General features: G+C 43.8%; 1 protein-coding gene across 1 annotated transcript; it reads right to left on the bottom strand.

Annotated features, from left to right (window-relative positions):
- Nucleotides 1-1,699: 1,699 nt before the first annotated feature.
- On the bottom strand, nucleotides 1,700-2,467 carry LOC148549031 (uncharacterized). Its single transcript, XM_088495680.1, has one exon. It carries the CDS (start codon nucleotides 2,465-2,467, stop codon nucleotides 1,700-1,702), a length of 768 nt encoding a protein of 255 aa, XP_088351806.1.
- Between the last annotated feature and the right edge of the window lie 16,765 nt (nucleotides 2,468-19,232).

Raw genomic sequence — 19,232 nt, forward strand, 5'->3', positions numbered from 1 at the left:
GTCGGTACATTGAAGGATGAGGTGGCCGGCTTGAAAGCGGAGGCCGTGGTTCTAAAAGAGGAAAAAGCTATGTTGCTTGCCAACGTAAAGGAAGCTGTTGCTGCTACCGAGGAGACGATGAGGGCTCAAGCGTCGGTGTTGGCTCCGGGTGTGGATGTGTCCGTGATGGGAGCTTTCAAGGCCGTTCGTGATGGCCAGATTGTTGATCTTGAATAGTTTGATTGTAACTTTGCTATTTTTAGTTTGTTTTAAACTGTTTAATTTTGGATGTTTGGTTGGCCATGGGCCGTGTAACCGTGGATTCGTATTTTTTGGACTTCGGTGAATGACTTTTGGGCCGTTCGGGCCTCTTTTTGTGTATTCCATTATAAGCTGTTCTATTTTTGTTTATTTGTTTCCTTTGTTTGGGATGAGAGGACCGTCGTGAGGTCGGTTTTTCATGGATATCCGTATTTCGGGCCCGGGGGGGTGATCGGTCCCTCGTTTGTGGCCGTGTACGCGTTCCGTATTTGGGACATAAGAAGATAGAAAATAGCTTAATGGAATTTTATTGATGGTTGGGCCTCGTTAAAACCCTCCGTCTATGGCGGGAAAGAGTACCCGAGATTGACACTTAAGCGATTTTTTAAAATTTAAAATTGAAAAATTATAAGGGGGAAGGTAGGTAAAGGAAAAACATAAAATAAGAGAAAAAGGGGGTGACCTAGGGAGGTCGTTCTAAGTGTAGTAGCGCCGTAAGTTGGCGACGTTCCACATCCTCGGGATTTCGTCGCTGTTGAGTCGCTCGAGCTTGTATGCTCCTTTTCCGATTGTGGCTTTGATTCGGTATGGTCCTTCCCAATTGGGGTGAGTTTCCCTTCCCCTGGGGTCGGGGCTCCGATGTCATTTCGTCGTAGGACGAGGTCGTCGGGTGCGAATTCTCGTTTGATGACGCCATGGTTGTATCTTAAGCTGATTTTTTGTTTTAGGGCTAGCTCTCTGACATGGGCTATGCTTCTTTCTTCGTTGATGAGGTCTCGTTCTGCTTTCTCGTCGTTGCCTCCGACCATTTTTCTAGGGCTTGGGTCTCCGATCTCCACTGGGATGAAGGCCTCCATGCCGTATGTTAATCGGAAAGGTGTTTCTCCCGTGGTCGTTTGGGGTGTTGTTCGGTATGACCATAGGACCGACCCGAGTTCGTCGGCCCATAGTCCTTTGGCTTCGTCAAGCCGTTTCTTGAGTCCTTTGACGATTACTTTGTTTGCGGATTCTACCTGTCCGTTTGTCTGGGAGTGTTCTACCGAGCTGAAGCGGTGGGATATGCGTAGTCCTTTTAGGAATTCTCTGAACTTTTTATCAGCAAATTGGGTTCCGTTGTCCGAGATGACGATCTCGGGGATCCCGAACCGGGTGATGATCTGTCGCTAGAGGAATTTTCGGCATTGGGTTGCTGTGATGGAGGCCAGGGTTTGGCCTCAATCCACTTGGTGTAGTAATCGATGGTGACGATGAGGTATCGGAGCTGTCCGGGTGCCATAGGGAAGGGTCCGACAAGGTCGATCCCCCAGGTGCCGAACGGCCGCTCTGCCGATATGATGCTGAGCTGGTGTGGGGCGGCTTGGTGGATGTTGGCATGCCTTTGGCATTTATCGCAGTTTTTTACTAACTGCATGGAGTCCCGGATAACCGTGGGCCAGAAGTATCCGGCTCGGATGACGTTTTAGGCAAGGGTTTTTCCTCCGATATGGTGGCCGCAACAACCTTCGTGGATTTCGCGGAGTATGTACTCCGTATTCCCGGGTTCGACGCATTTGAGCAGGGGTTGCGAGAATCCGCGTTTGTATAGTTGTTCTGCGACGACCGTGTAGTTGGCGGCTTCCCTCTTCGTCCGTTTTTTCTTTTTGGGGTCTTCAGGTAGTGTTCCGTCGAGGAGGTATTGTAGGATAGGGTAGGTCCATGATCCTTGGTTGGAGAGTGTCAGGTGAGTGTTATCCGTTGTTGATATGGACGGTGTTCTAACGACTTCCTGAATTAGCGATTTGTTGTCGTGTCCTGGTTTGGTGCTGGCTAGCTTGGAGAGGAGGTCTGCTCTGGCATTTCGTTCTCTGGGAACGTGCCGTATGGTGATGTGATTGAATTCTTCCTTTAGTTTGTTCACCTTGGCAAGGTATTGCTGGAGCAGGGGGTCTCGCGTTTGGTAGTCTCCGTTGATTTGGGAACTGACTACTAGCGAATCGGTATTTATTTCTAAGGTCTTTGCTCCGACTTCTTTGGCCAGGGCTAGGCCTGCCAGGAGGGCCTCATATTCCGCTTGATTATTTGAAACTGGAAATTCGTATCGTACTGATTGTTCGATTACGACTCCATTCTGACTCTCGAGAATGACTCCGGCACCTCCGGAGGTGACGTTCGATGAGCCGTCAACATGTAGTTTCCATGATTCGGGGGTGGAGTTTCCTGGGGTCATCTCGGCGATAAAGTCGGCCATGGCCTGTGCTTTGATCGCATACCGGGGTTCGAACTTGATTTAGAACTGAGATAGTTCAATGGACCATGCTAGCATTCTTCCCGCTAGGTCGGGTTTTTGTAGTACTTGTTTGACGGCCTAGTCGGTTCGGATCGTCACGGGGTGGGCTTGGAAGTATTGTCGCAGGCGTCGGGAAGCCGAGAGGAGTGCGAAAGCTAACTTTTCTAGACGTGAGTAGCGAGTTTCCGCTTCTTGCAAGACTTTGCTTATGAAGTAGATAGGTTCTTGTTCCTTTCTCTCGTTTTCGCGGATGACCGCCACTGCGAGCGCTTCTTCCGTTATGGAGAGGTATAGGTACAGGGTTTTTCCTGTCTGGGGTTTAGCGAGAACCGGTGGTTCTGCTAAGACTCTTTTGAAGTGTTGGAATGCTTCTTCGCATTTTGCTTCCCAGTTGAAAGGGAACCCCCTTCTTCATTAACTTAAAGAAGGGGATTGCTTTTTGTGCCGATGCTCCGAGGATACGGGATAACGCCGTGAGCCGTCCGGTGAGCTTTTGGATGTCGTTGAGGTTTTTAGGGTTTGTCATTTCAAGGATGGCATGACATTTTTCCGGGTTGGCTTCGACTCCGCGTTGCGTGATCATAAAGCCGATGAACTTTCCCGCCTCCATTCCGAAGGCACATTTTGTTGGATTGAGTCGCATCTGGTATTTCCGTAGGGTGTTAATTATGAGGTTAAGGTCGCTGACGAGTTGTTCGCCTGACTCAGTCTTGGCGAGCATGTCATCTATGTAGACTTCTAGTTTGCTTCCGGACAGATTCTGGAATATCTTGTTGACGAGTCTTTGGTAAGTGGCTTGATGAGACGCAGAAGCTGGTGAATTAAAAATTATTAAAATGGTTACGTTGCAAGTATAGTTCTTAACTCACCGAAAATCTGCCTATCAATTTAGAAGTATGTCACAGAGAGTTTGAATAAAAAATTACTGGGAGTTTTAAGTCACAGGTCGTCTCCCAACGAGTTGCAGAAAAGTGTGCTATCTTATTAATCAGATGTTCGAAGAAGTTGAGTTGGGTAAATTGGAATTTAAATTGAGGAAATTTAATTAATATGAATAAAAGCCTGGACTGGGAGTTGATTGGTTGGAATTTCTACTATTGATGGAGTGATTGTAAGATTAATTTATAATTAATGGTTGTTCTGTTTGGTTATCCTTTACTAAGTAAGGGAAAGTCAAACAAGCTGGGATGCCAGATCTGTTCACAAGTTGCAACCCACTTAGTTCAAAGGGATTGGCGTTGGTGACAGGATAGCAATCCAACATTTAACCCAATTACAAATTTTTCTTCAATCCTTCTAACTCAAGAGTTCCTTTTAATCAACTCCCCATCAAGTAAGGAAACTACTCACGCATTGTAAATAAAGAAGCCATAGCATATGAAAGGGAATTAAAAGAAGACATGATTATTGGAATTGAAATTAAATTAAAAAGAAATAATCCTTGCATTAAATAATCATAAAAGTATTCAAATAACAAAATTGAACAAAACAAGGAACATGGAAGAATAAAACCAACTTGAGAAAACGAACTAGAATGACGAAGTCTTGATGAGGGAATAACTCTTCTCAATGTTCCAATGCTAAGACCAATTGAAAATTAAAATTCTAAAACCTAGAGAGAAAAACCTAAGAGAGTAAAACTAGATCTAAAAAAAACTGTTGACTGAATGAATGTGTTATTTGTTTCTGCATGTTCTCTGACTCTAGTCTGATGTTCCGGGCCGAAAACTGGGTCGAAATAGGGTCGAAAATCGCCCCCAACGAATTCTACAGATTATGCAGATCGCACATGTCACGCGATCGCGTCGTCCACGCTACCGCGTCGCCAGAGCTTTTCCAATCCGCGCGGCCGCGTGAGCCATGCGGCCGCGTCACTGTGATTTGCTCTCCTTCACGCGGTCGCGTGAGCCATGCGACCGCGTCACTTCTCGCTGGTTATCTCCTCAAATTCTTGTGTTCCTTCCATATTTGCTAGCTTTCTTTCCAATCTCCAACTCATTTATGCCCTGTAAAGTCTGAAACACTCAACACACAAATCACGGCATCGAATGAAATAAAGGAGAATTAAAAATAAATAATTAAAGTCTCTAGGAAGCAGTTTTCAAACATGTAATAAATTCAGGAAGGAAATCTAAATGCATGCTAATTTAATGAATAAGTGGGTAAGGATCATGGTAAAATCACACAATTAAACACAATATAAATCATAAAATAGTGGTTTATCAACCTCCCCACACTTAAACATTAGCATGTCCTCATGCTTAATTGAAGGAGATAAGGAAATAAGTATGAACATGTAGAAACTCATGAAATGCAATGCAAACCTACATATATATAAATAAATGCAACTATATGATTCTTGTCCACTTAATCAAAAGTAAATAAGCTCTTCAAAACAATTACAAATCAAATTCCACTAATTTTATCATTATACAATAAAATGGATAAAAGTGCAAGGAGATAGCTCATGAAAGCAAGGAACTTGAAAATTCAAGCATTGAACCCTCACCGATAATGTATGTACGCTCTAATCTCTAGTGTATAGGGTGGTCACTCTATCCTTCTCTAATCATGCTTTCTAACTTTTGTTCTTCTCTTAACCAATCAACAATAGTTAATATACCAATGCAAACATCATGAGGTCTTTTCAAGGTTGTAATGGGGCTAAGGTATAGGCAGGGGTGTATATTTAGTCAAGTGAGCTAATAAATTGAATCTTTAATTAACCCAAGCTCTAACATAACTTGTATACACTTAATGTCGTCTTTAAAGTTCATACCTAGCTACCCAAAATTCCCTTTTTCAATCCATACTCATGTATCAACTTATATTTTGGTTCTATTATATGTGCACTGATCTTTGAATTCTGAATTTAACATTGGGGTAATTTTGTCCCCTTATTTATTGAAATTTTTAAAAAAAAATTTTAAAATAAATAAAGCTTATCAATGCACATAGATTTTTAATTCTTGTAGTTTCACATGAGTATGTATCCAAATTCTCCTTAAATTTTTATGACACATTCCCTTAACAACTTTTGTTCCTACAATTTCCCATACTTAATTAGCACACACAATTCTATCTTAAGCTAACCAAAGATTCAAATTGGGGTATACAATTATTTTTCGGCTTAAGGTTAGTAATGTGGTAAAATATCGAACAAATGGGAATTAAAGGCTCAAAGTGGTTAACAAAGGTAATTGAAAAGGGTAGGCTTAATTTGGATGAGTGAGTTTAAACAAATAATGGCCTCAATCATGTGCAAGCGTGCAAATATAATAACTATTGGACATATAAGATAAAACAAAATATAGATTACAATCATAGAGAAGTAAACACACAAGAATGAAATAATTATGGTTAAATAATGTAACCATTCATAAAGGCTCAAATCTTTCACAGGTTGTGTGTTCTTTAACTCAAATATCATGTTCCAAATACAACTCAAGTAAATTTATCATAAGAATTTTTTTGAAAAATTAGTGAAATTTTGTTCCAAAGATAGATTTTAAAAGAAACTTATTGTCTTTTCAATTAAGTAGAACATGCATGCAACTATCCTAACCTATGCAATTTATTCTATTCTATAAAGGAAAGAAAATCTAACTTAAATATCCTAATTATTGGTGCTAGAGAAGAGAATTTACCTCCGGAAGTCAGTTACTGACCGACCTCCCCACACTTAAGGCTTTGCACCGTCCTCGGTGCCATCTGTCAGGAACAGGGGTGGGCTGGTAGCAGTATCTCCACAGTCGGGGCCGTCATGGCTCCCTGTGCTGGTAAAGGAAGTGGAGTCCGGGGTGTCTGAGTCTCTGAAATGTCCCTTGAGTAGCTCCTTGAGGTGTTTGAATCGGCGCTCGTTACGGCGCTCTCTCATCTTTGCTTTCTGTTCTTGCCGATCCAACCGTTCGATTATCTGCTGGAGCAATTTCTCAGTTGTAGATGCTTGTGGTGTCGAAGAAGGATTATCTTCAACTGGAGCAGTAGGAAGGCTTGTAGTGGCTGCTGAGAGTCTGAGGTATTTCCCGTTAGGGACATACTGATCATCTCGTGGAAGCATGGCTTTGGTGTCCCCAGCTCTGTAGGAGACTCCGACTGCTAAGACAAGATCTGAGACCAAGGCGGGGAAAGGTAAGTTGCCCGTAATTTGTACGTGTTCCATAGCATTCCGGATATGTCTTGAGAGATTCAGAGGTTGGTCTGTAAGGATGCACCATAGCAGAACAGCCATGTCGGCAGTGAAGGAGGACTCATGAGTGCTCAGAAAGACGTAATGGGACATGATCTGTGCCCATACGCGAGCCTCCAAGGTAAGTGCGGAAGCCAAGATTCCCTTAGGGCGGGTACGGTGGTATCCATAGATCCAACGGCTGCCAGGTAATGCGATGACTCCGAGAACGGAGTCCCAATCGAATTGGTATCTCTGGCGCTGAAGGGCGGCTTCTTGAAAAGCGTCCATTCTTGCTGGAATAGGGGGAAGACTCAGAGCTTGCTGAATGGCCTCTTCTGTGATGGGGACTTACTTCTGCCGGACATAAACAGACTGCAGGGTCGGCATGTAGAAGTTGGAGTAGAACTCAACTACCCAAGAAAGATTGACCTGCCTTGGCTGTTTCCGTAGGAAACCCATTGTCTTCGTTCAATTTGCGGCTCAACAAAGATGGCAATATTGGACGGGAGGATAAGAAGGTATTCATTGTTATAATTCCTTTCTTCCATGATAGGGAACATCTGCTCACAGTAGCGATTGGGGAATCGCGCAGTGTCCTTTGCTGGAAAGGCTTTCTCCTTTTCGTCAACCTTTATTATCCGCTTAACTCTTTTTGTTGAGGGCTTGACTGCGATTGAAGAAGGCTCTGCCACTAATGCTCTTTTAGTTCCTCTTCTTGCTGGTGGTTTGGGAGTTGCTTTCTCCTTTCCTTTCTTGGTGGCCATCCTGAAAGAAGGGAAGAGAAAGAAAATTAAATTTAAAGAGATATACAGCAGGGAAGGAAACGGAAAAGAGGGTGAATGATGCACAGCAAAATGTAGATGACATTAACACATGCTCTCGAGTACATATGGAAAGCCATCAATGGAAAATAGCTAGTGCAGATAAAAACAAGTGAATGCAAGGTGTTTAATGGCATGCTGGAAAAGGACATGAGTAGCATAGACCAAGCATTACTTCGTAACAAACCATCACGTTTGTATTGACAATTGAATTTAATTAATAAAATAATAAGGAAAAGTTGTGAAAAGCAAGCATTGAATAGTATAGTAACATAGAGAAGTGCATAATGCCACATGAGCTTTTTCACAAACACATAGCATGCATGGTGAATAGGGTATAGAAAATATGAAGATGAACATGCAAGCAATCCCTTAAATGGGAGAAAAATAATTGTCAAACAATTTGTAATAATCCACAAGCATATAATGAGGGGTGATGACTCAAAAGGTTTCTAACACCATGTAAAGAAAAGAAAAGAAGAAGAAGAAAAATAAAAATTTGAAAAGAAAAAGAAAAGAAAAAGAAAATAATAATATATATACATAATATAATAAGAATGATAGAAAAAGAGAAGAAGGAAGAAGAAAGTAAAACCTTGTTAATGGTGGTGAGAGAGATAGAGAGTGAAAGGTGAGAAAGAAAGGGGAAGGGAGAAGGAAGAAAGAAGGAGGGAAAAGGAAAATTAGAATTTAGAAGAGAGAAAGATAAGATAATCTGGCAATTTAGATTGAGCTGTGCGGCGCATGCGACGCGGCCGCGTGGGACACGCGTTCGCGTGGGTGCGCGTCAGGTAAGGGGACGCGATCGCGTGACCCGTGTTACGCTGCTGGCGCGAGTGCAGCCTCGCTCCAGCACAACTCTCTGTTCGATTTATTTTAATTGCCAAAATTGGGCGACGCGATCGCGTGGGTCATGCGATCGCATGAGTGTGCGTTATAAAATGGGTGATGCGGCTGCGTCGGCGACGCGGCTGCGTCGGCGACGCGGTCGCGTGACAAGGATTTGTGCTTCCAGCACCAATTCAGCATCACTCTCGCACAGAATGTTACTGTGCACCCTTTTACGTCGAAAACTCAGGGCACGCGGCCACGTGGGGCACGCGGTCGCGTGGGAGGCCATGATTTCCATGCGACGCGAACGCATCAGGGACGCGGTCGCGTGGGTCGATTTGTGCCATTGGCACGCCTCCAGCCGGACTCCAGCTGGACTCTCTGTTCATTTATTTGTTTTCTCCACCCTCTTTGCGACGCGGACGCGTCGCTGATGCGATCGCGTCGCGCGGCGAAAAACCCTTTTTTTTTTGGAAATATAAAGACATGTAAATGAAAGAGCACGAAAGCACTAATAAAGAGAAGAGTTATTAAAGAAGAAAAACTAAAAGTGAAGAAAAGAACGATCATACCACGGTGGGTTGTCTCCCACCAAGCACTTTGCTTTAACGTCCGTAAGTTGGACGCTCCACTAGCTCAATCGGCTGCTATGTGGGGATTTTCCAGGCGGAAGATCTCAAGCTCCTTATTTTTCTGCACCTTCTCACCATGGTACAGCTTCAGGCGTTGTCCATTAACCTTAATAAGTTCAGAGCTTGAAGGATGGCTTAGGTGATAAACTTCGTACGGTTCAGCCTTCTCTACTCTGTATGGACTTTCCCATTTTGATCTCAACTTACCGGGCATGAGCCTTAGTCGAGATTTGTAAAGGAGGACAAAATCTCCAGGTTGAAACTCTTTCTTCTTGACGTTTTGATCATGCACGGCTTTCATCTTTCCCTTGTAAATTCTGGAATTCTCATAAGCTTCTAGGCGAAGGTTCTCCAGTTCCTGCAGTTGCAACTTCCTTTCAGCTCTGGCATTCTCAATTCCCATGTTGCACTCCTTAACTGTCCAGAAGGCTCTGTGTTCTAGTTCAACTGGGAGATGACAGACTTTTCCATAAACCAAGCGAAAGGGACTCATCCCAATGGGTGTCTTGTATGCTGTTCTATATGCCCACAGTGCATCTTGTAGCCTGGTGCTCCAGTCTTTTCTATGAGGCTTTACTATCTTTTGCAAGATACGCTTAATTTCTCTGTTCGACACCTCGGCTTGCCCATTAGTTTGGGGATGGTAAGCGGTTGCAACTTTATGGATTATCCCATGCTTCTTCATCAATCCTGTTAGTCTCCTGTTACAAAAATGGGTGCCTTGATCGCTCACGATCGCTCGTGGTGATCCAAAGCGACATATAATATGGTTTCTCACAAAGGAAACAACAGTGTTAGCATCATCAGTACGGGTAGAAATTGCTTCCACCCATTTGGAAACATAATCCACAGCTAACAATATATAAAAATATCCATTAGAATTTGGAAATGGACCCATGAAGTCAATGCCCCAAACATCAAAAATTTCACAGAAGAGCATATATTGTTGAGGCATCTCATCCCTCCTGGATATATTACCAAATTTCTGGCATGGCGGGCAAGATTTACAAAACTCAGCAGCGTCTCTAAAAAGAGTAGGCCACCAGAATCCGCAGTCTAAGATCTTTCTAGCTGTTCTTTGAGGGCCAAAATGTCCTCCACTCTCAGTCGAGTGACAGGCCTCTAAAATGGACTGGAATTCTGATTGAGGCACACAACGTCTAATTATCTGGTCAGCGCCACATCTCCATAAATATGGGTCATCCCATATATAATATTTAGACTCGCTTTTCAGCTTGTCTCTTTGATGTTTAGAGAAATGTGGAGGAAATGTGCGGCTAACTAAATAATTAGCAACAGGTGCATACCAAGGGGTTACCTCAGATACTGCTTGCAGGTTGTCAAAAGGAAAATTATCATCTATAGGAGTAGAATCATCCTTAATATGTTCAAGGCGACTCAAGTGGTCTGCTACTAAATTCTGATTACCACTCCTATCTTTTATTTCTAAATCAAATTCTTGTAACAGCAGTATCCAACGTATAAGTCTTGGTTTGGATTCCTTTTTAGCTAATAGATACTTTAGAGCTGCATGGTCCGAATACACTACTACTCTAGTACCAAGTAAATAAGCTCGGAATTTATCCAAAGCAAAAACAATAGCAAGAAGCTCTTTCTCAGTAGTAGTATAATTGGACTGGGCAGTGTCTAAAGTCTTAGACGCATAAGCAATAACAAAAGGATCCTTACCTTCACGCTGAGCCAGCGCTGCTCCTACTGCATGGTTGGAAGCATCGCACATGATTTCAAACGGCTGACTCTAGTCTGGTCCTCTCACAATTGGGGCTTGAGTTAGAGCAGTCTTCAGCTTATCAAACACTTGTTTGCAATCCTCGCTGAACTCGAACTCAATGTCCTTCTGCAGTAATCTGGATAAGGGAAGTGCCACCTTACTAAAGTCCTTAATAAATCTCCTGTAGAAACCTGCATGGCCAAGGAACGAATGGACTTCCCTCACAGAAGAGGGGTAAGGCAAACTAGAAATAACATTTACCTTTGGTGGGTCTACAGAAATGCCATTATTAGATACCACATGTCCTAATACAATCCCTTGTTTTACCATAAAGTGGCATTTTTCGAAATTCAATACAAGGTTTGTATTAACACATCTATCCAATACTCGAGATAATCCATCTAAGCAAAGGCTAAAAGAATCACCATAAACGCTAAAATCGTCCATAAAAACTTCCATACAGTCCTCAATAAGATCAGAGAAAAGACTCATCATGCACCTTTGGAAGGTGGCTGGTGCATTGCACAAGCCAAAGGGCATTCTCTTATAAGCATAAGTTCCAAAAGGACATGTAAAAGTAGTCTTTTCCTGATCCTCAGGAGCTATATGAATCTGGAAATAACCTGTGTAACCATCTAAAAAGCAATAATGTGACTTACCTGACAGGCGATCCAGCATTTGATCAATGAATGGAAGTGGGTAGTAATCCTTACGGGTAGCTTGGTTGAGACGCCTGTAATCAATGCAGACTCTCCAAGCATTCTGAACTCTAGTTGCTATGAGCTCTCCATGCTCACTCTTCACTGTAGTGACTCCAGATTTCTTGGGCACCACTTGTACTGGGCTTACCCATTCGCTGTCTGAGATGGGATATATGATAACTGCTTCCAATAGTCTGGTCACTTCCTTTTTTATAACTTCCAAGATGGTGGGATTCAATCTTCTTTGAGGTTGACGGACAGGTCTTGCTCCCTCTTCTAAAAATATTCTGTGCTCATATACTTGAGGGTTGATTCCAACTATGTCTGCCAAACTCCACCCAATTGCCTTCTTATGCTTCCTCAGTACATCAAGTAACTGCTCTTCTTGTTGAGAAGTCAGTTCCCTTGCGATAATGACCGGAAGCTTCTGTTCATCCTCAAGATAAGCGTATTTGAGATGTGGAGGGAGAGGTTTCAATTCTAACTTTTGATCATGGGCAGGCTCTGGATTATCTGGGGCTTGTGAAAATGGCGAAGTGCCCTTACTGTCAGTTAAGAGGGTCCCCACACTGGGACCTTGTCCAGTGTGCCTCTCTTCAAACTCTTCCTTTTGAACTTCAGCCACACTTTCGTCTATGACATCACACTGGAAGATAAAACGATCTTCTGGGGGGTTATCAATGACTCCATTCAGATTAAAGATTACTATGCGGCCACCTATTTCAAAGGAGTATGTTCCTGAAAAATCATCCAATTTGAATTTTGATGTCTTCAGGAATGGTCTTCCAAGTAGGATTGATGATGGCTTATCTGAATCATTGTGGGGCATCTCCAAGATATAAAAATCAGTGGGAAATGTGAGCCCTTTAATGTTCACCAAAACATCTTCAGCAACTCCAGCCACTGTAATAATGCTTTTATCTGCTAACACAAAACGAGCTGCCGACCTTTTTAAGGGAGGGAGCCTCAAAACATCATATATAGACAAAGGCATTATACTGACACATGCTCCTAAATCACACATACAATCATAAATTACTACACCACCAATAGTACAACTAACTATGCAAGGACCTGGATCACTACATTTTTCAGGTAATCCTCCCATTAAGGCAGATATAGAACTACCTAAAGGAATGGTTTCTAATTCATTAATTTTGTCTTTATGGATACATAAGTCTTTTAGAAACTTTGCATATTTGGGTACCTGCTGAATAACATCAAAAAGGGGAACAGTTACCTCAACCTTTTTGAATATCTCTACCATTTTAGGATCGGGTTCCAGCTGCTTCCTGGGCTTCCTTGCAAGTTGTGGAAATGGAATAGGAGTAGTGTTGTCTGTGGTGTCTGCGCCTTTTGGTGCTTCCTTCTGTGGTTGAGTTATCTCTTCTTCAGCTATGTCCTGTATATCCTCTTCCTCTTCAACATCTTCAATTTCTACCACCTCTTCAGCTGAGGCGTATTCTGGTGAGCTTGGTTCCTCCTGATTCCTCTCCTGCAGTGTGGTTCCATACCTCAGGGTGATAGCATTAATGCCTCCTTTTGGATTGGGTAATCGTTGAGAGGGGATTCCAGTGGTGCTTGAAGGTTGGTTACTGGAATTTTGTACTGATCCAAGCTGTGTCATAAAAGCTTGTAGAGTAGAGGTGAGACCATTCAGACCGGCGTTAATGCTATTCATGATGTTACTTTCCATGGTCTGTTGTCTTTTCTCAAAAGATTGTAGTAGATCTTCATTAGAAGATAAAGAAGAATGAGTAAATTGAGAGGTCTGTTGCTGATTGTTCTGTGGTCCTTGGTTTTGCCTCAGGTGAGGTGCTTTGTAAGGTTGATTTTGCTGCCTGTTGTTGTTATTATTCCACCTCTAATTTCCCTGATTATCTCTGCTTCCCTTGTTATTGTTGTCCCTCCAATTCTGGTTTGAATTGTCCTGCCATCCATGATTATTATTTCCACTTTGATTGTACCCTTGGTTGGGGCGGTCATAGAAGTTGTGAGTGGATGCCACCATGTTGTCTTCTTGTTGGAGCTGCGGGCATTCATCAGTGTAATGGCTATAATCAGCACAGATTCCGCAAATTCTTTGTGGGACTAGTTGTTGGTTTTGCTGTGGTGGAGGAGATTGAGCTTGCTGAGCTTGTTGATTCAACTGCATTTGCTTCAGCAAGTTGGTCATTTCACAGATGCTTTGAGTTAGAGCAGCAGTCTCTCCGCTAGAAGATACTTCTGCAACAGCTTTTGAACGGCCTTACTTTTGTCTGTGGTTCCTAGTGGATTCAGCTAAATCACTGATCAATTGCCAAGCCTCATCAGTGGTCTTGTACTTCTTCATAGACCCATTGCTGGCACTTTCCAGTGTGGTCTTATCTTGGGGCCTCATACCCTGTGTAATATAGCTGAGTAGCACGATCTTGTCAATCATGTGGTGGGGGCATGCTTCCAGAAGATTATTGAAGCGCTCCCAGTATTTAAAGAGAGTCTCATTGTCATCCTGAACAATTGTAGAGATATCCTTCCTCAGTTTATCAGTAACTTCAGATGGAAAGAATTTTTCTAGAAACTCCTTTCTGAGTGTATCCCAGTTGGATACATTTGCTAGAGGTTGAGTGTAGTACCACTCTCTTGCTTTTCCCTCAAGAGAAAACGGAAAAGCTTTCAACAGAATTGAAGTTTCATCAGTGCCATCACGCCTGACAGTAGAACAGGCTGCCTGGAAATCCCTCAAGTGCCTGATAGGCTCTTGAGCAGGTAGGCCATGAAACTTGGGCATCAAATTTAGCAGTGCGGGCTTTATTTCAAAATCTGTAGCTACAGCTGGATGATACACTTGAAACGGTTGCATTGTAAAATCAGGGGCTCCTTCCTCCTGGATGGTAACTCTCCTAGCTGCCATGTTTTCTGCGCGTAAAACAACCGAATCAGTAGAACGGGGGCTGGTTTCTTCCTCAGATTCACTTTCAGATCCGCCCTCAAAGCGGGCTAACCGACGCTGTTCTCGCCTTATTCGTGAAATTGTCCTTTCAATTTCAGGATCGAATATTAGCAAGCGCGGATCAGGAAGTGAACGCGTCATTTGACGGAAGAAACATGCAGCTCATAGTAGCAAAATAAAATAAAATACAAATAAATAAATTCTAATTAATAAAATTAGCACTCTATTGCAACTCCCCGGCAACGGCGCCAAAAATTGATGAGACGCAGAAGCTGGTGAATTAAAAATTATTAAAATGGTTACGTTGCAAGTATAGTTCTTAACTCACCGAAAATCTGCCTATCAATTTAGAAGTATGTCACAGAGAGTTTGAATTAAAAATTACTGGGAGTTTTAAGTCTCAGGTCGTCTCCCAACGAGTTGCAGAAAAGTGTGCTATCTTATTAATCAGATGTTCGAAGAAGTTGAGTTGGGTAAATTGGAATTTAAATTGAGGAAATTTAATTAATATGAATAAAAGCCTTGACTGGGAGTTGATTGGTTGGAATTTCTACTATTGATGGAGTGATTGTAAGATTAATTTATAATTAATGGTTGTTCTGTTTGGTTATCCTTTACTAAGTAAGGGAAAGTCAAACAAGCTGGGATGCCAGATCTGTTCACAAGTTACAACCCACTTAGTTCAAAGGGATTGGCGTTGGTGACAGGATAGCAATCCAACATTTAACCCAATTACAAATTTTTCTTCAATCCTTCTAACTCAAGAGTCCTTTTAATCAACTCCCCATCAAGTAAGGAAACTACTCACGCATTGTAAATAAAGAATCCATAGCATATGAAAGGGAATTAAAAGAAGACATGATTATTGGAATTGAAATTAAATTAAAAAGAAATAATCCTTGCATTAAATAATCATAAAAGTATTCAAATAACAAAATTGAACAAAACAAGGAACATGGAAGAATAAAACCAACTTGAGAAAATGAACTAGAATGACGAAGTCTTGATGAGGGAATAACTCTTCTCAATGTTCCAATGCTAAGACCAATTGAAAATTAAAATTCTAAAACCTAGAGAGAAAAACCTAAGAGAGTAAAATTAGATCTAAAAAAAACTGTTGACTGAATGAATGTGTTATTTATTTCTGCATGTTCTCTGACTCTAGTCTGCTGTTCCAGGCCGAAAACTGGGTCGAAATAGGGTCCAAAATCGCCCCCAACGAATTCTACAGATTATGCAGATCGCACATGTCACGCGATCGCGTCATCCATGCGAACGCGTCATTCGCGCTTTTCCTCGCCACGCGTTCGCGTCGTCCACGCTACCGCGTCGCCAGAGCTTTTCCAATCCGCGCGGCCGCGTGAGCCATGCGGCTGCGTCACTGCGATTTGCTCTCCTTCGCGCGGTCGCCTGAGCCATGCGACCGCGTCACTTCTCGCTAGTTATCTCCTCAAATTCTTGTGTTCCTTCCATATTTGCTAGCTTCCTTTCCAATCTATAACTCATTTATGTCCTGTAAAGTCTGAAACACTCAACACATAGATCACGGCATCGAATGGAATAAAGGAGAATTAAAAATAAATAATTAAAGTCTCTAGGAAGCAATTTTCAAACATGTAATAAATTCAGGAAGGAAATATAAATGCATGCTAATTTAATGAATAAGTGGGTAAGGATCATGGTAAAACCACACAATTAAACACAATATAAATCATAAAATAGTGGTTTATCATGGCTCTGGCATTTTTTAGGCCGAAGGGCATTACCGTATAACAATATGTCCCTTCTGGGGTGATGAATGCTGTTTTTCTTCGTCAGGTCGGTGCATTGGAATCTGGTTGTAGCCGGAGTATGCATCCATGAAGTTGAGGTATCGATGGCCGGATGCGGCATCTACTAATCCGTCGATGTTTGGTAGGGGAAAGGCATCTTTTGGACAGGCTTTATTGAGGTCCGTTTAGTCAACGCACATTCGCCATTTTTCGTTAGATTTTTTCACCAGTACGACGTTGGCTAGCCAGGTCATGTAGGGGAGTTCCCTTATGAAGTTGGCTTCGAGTAGGGCTTTGAGTTGCTTCTTGACCTCAGCGGCTCGGTCTGGTGACATTTTTCGTCTTCTTTGTGCTACGGGTTTAGCTATGGGGTCCACGGCTAACCGGTGGGACATTAGGTCGGGGTTTATTCCCGGCATGTCGGCTGGTGTGAATGCGAAAAGGTCTCTATTTTGCTTCAGGAGTTGGGAAAGATCCTCTTTATGATCGTATGGAAGGTTCCTATTGATGAAGGTGTATTCCTCTTTGGTTGGCCCTATTTGTAGTTTTTCCATGTCACCTTCTGGCTCTGGCCTGGGTTGGCCGTCTTGTCGCGCGTCCAGGTCGGCTAGAAATATTCCGGCCGCATCTCGGGATTTCTTTCGTAGGGCTAGGCTGGCGTTGTCGCACTCTGCTGCGACTTCTCTGTCTCCGTGGATAGTGCCGATGGAGCCGTCGTCGGTTGTGAACTTCATGAGGAGGTATTTGGTAAAGATAACAGCGGAAAAGTCATTGATTGTTTTTCTTCTGAGAATGACGTTGTAGGCTGTGGAGTCTTTGAGGACCACGAATTCGGCTAGGATTGTCTTCCTTTGGTTACCTGTCCCTATGGTGATGGGGAGGGTGATCGAGCCGTCTGGTTTAAGGAAGTTATCTCCGAGTCCCGTGACACCGTTGCGGTGTGTTTGGAGGTTGTCGTTGTGGAGTCCGAGCTTGTCGAAGGCTCCTCGGAAAAGGATGTTTGAGTCTGCTCCGGTGTCCACCAGTATCCTTCGTACTAGTCCTGTTCCGATCCTTGCTGAGATGACGAAAGGGGCGTCTTCAGCCGAGGTGCCGTGCTGGCAATCCTCGGGTAGGATGGTTATCGTATTGTCGGCCAAACTGGTAGGGGCTTGGTTTCTGACAGCCATGACTTTGAGATCTTTTGTCAGTGTTGATTTTGACTTACCCGATATGTCTTTGCCTGTGATGACGTTTACTATGATGGTTGGGTCTTCCTCTGGGCTTTCCCTAGGGGGTTGTTTTTGCGCTCTTCGGTTGCGCCCTTCTCTTTCCGGTGACCTATCTCTTTCTGCACGTTTTGGTTCTCTGATGATTTTGGTGAACTCTGGGAGCTTTCCGTCTCTTATGGCTTGTTCGAGGGCGTCTTTAAGGTCGAAACAGTCTTGTGTTCTGTGCCCGTAACCTCGGTGGTAGTCGCAGTAAAGGGTTTTGTTGCCGCCTGTTCTTTCTTTGAGTTGTCGGGCTTTTAGGATGATGCCTCGATCCGCAATCTGGTGGTATATCTCGGTAATTGTTGCTGTCAGGGGCATGTAATTAGAGAATTTGCCGATTCTTGGTGGTCGGTTTGCGTTTGCCAGTTTGGGGTGGTCCCTTTGATTTTCTTTAGGTGGTGGGTTATGTCGGGGCGCCGAGTTGCCGTGTTGGGCGTTGCCGTGTTGCCGTTTATTGGCGGCGACGACTTGGATGACTTCCTCGTCATTGATGTAATATTTGGTGACGTTCTGGATCTCGTGCATGGTCCATACTGGTTTGGTGGTGAGGTGTTTGCGAAAGTCTTCGTTCATGAGCCCGTTGGTTAGGCAGAGGCTTGCGACGGAATCCGTGAGTCCGTCGACCGTTAAGCATTCGTCGTTGAAGCGGTCGAGGTATTTCCTTGTGGATTCTTCTTGTTTTTGCGTGACCCCTAGTAGGCTGATGGGGTGTTTGGATTTAGTGATTCTAGTCGTGAACTGGGCCATGAATTTTCGCGTTATGTTGTGGAAACTGGCTATGGATCCGTTTGGGAGGGCGTTGAACCATTTGATTGCCGGTCCAGCTAGGATTACCGGGAAGGCCCTGCATCGGACCACGTCGGCTGCTCCTTCTAAGTTCATCCTGACCTCGAAGGCCGTTAGATGTTCCTGGGGATCTTTGGTTCCGTCGTACTTCATGTCGGTGGGTTTGTCGAAACCTTTAGGGAGTTTTGCTCTTAAAATCCTTTCTGTGAAAGGTGTGGCTCCCATTGTTGTGTAGTCGTTTCTTGTGCGCTTGGTATCTCGGTGTCGTCGATCTTTGTCCGAGTCGTGCTGACGACTCAGATCACGGGAAGCGCTGCGGTTGTGCCTTTTGCTGTGTCGCCGTTCTGGCGATTTCTCTCGTTCGTGGTTGCGTGAGGTGCTGCGACCGTTTCTTCTGTCGTGTCGCCGAGTTGGCGACCTACCGTGGCGAGATTTTGATCTGGAAATTGCATGGCTTCCATGTTCGTTGTTGTGTCTTTCCTTGGTGGCTAATTTGCCTTCGAGTTCCTGGACTCGGAGGCAGAGATCTTGAATGATTTGTGCCGCTTTGTCCCCTGTTTTCTCGGGGTGTCGCGGTTCCGTGATATGATCGTTCACGTGGTGGATAGTGCTTGCTATCCTGCCTTGGTTTATGACCTCCTGGTGTTCTGGGGTCGGATGGAGCGGTCGAGAGTCATCCCGGCTTGAGGAGGTTTCTTCCAGTACGTCCCCCATTCCGGCTTTGGACGGCGCAGTTCCTCACAGACAGAGCCAATGTACAAGATGTCTCTGTTACGGGTCGAAGGATGGATCCGGAACCTGCGGGTCGAGGCGAAGACCGGGTTGTGTGACTGGAGTGATGGGGGGAGGTACCTGCAAAGACACTCTGACGCTCAAGTCAAAATGGATCTGAGAGGTGTAAGGTGTGAGGAATGAATGAATACCTTGAGGGACTTGGGTCCTCTATTTATAGGTGATGACGAGTATCTTATCTTATCTTATTTGGCTAAGATAAGGTAGACGTTTGAATTCGAAAGTTGATTAGGAGCTCTGGAGGGCCGGTTTCAGGCCTTCTAGGAGAGAGGTGCGGGTCGGACCCAGGAAGCCGGGTTTGGG

The sequence above is a fragment of the Arachis ipaensis genome, chromosome B8 (assembly GCF_059453495.1).
Source record: "Arachis ipaensis isolate K30076 ecotype BB chromosome B8, ASM5945349v1, whole genome shotgun sequence".
NCBI classification, from domain to species: domain Eukaryota; kingdom Viridiplantae; phylum Streptophyta; class Magnoliopsida; order Fabales; family Fabaceae; genus Arachis; species Arachis ipaensis.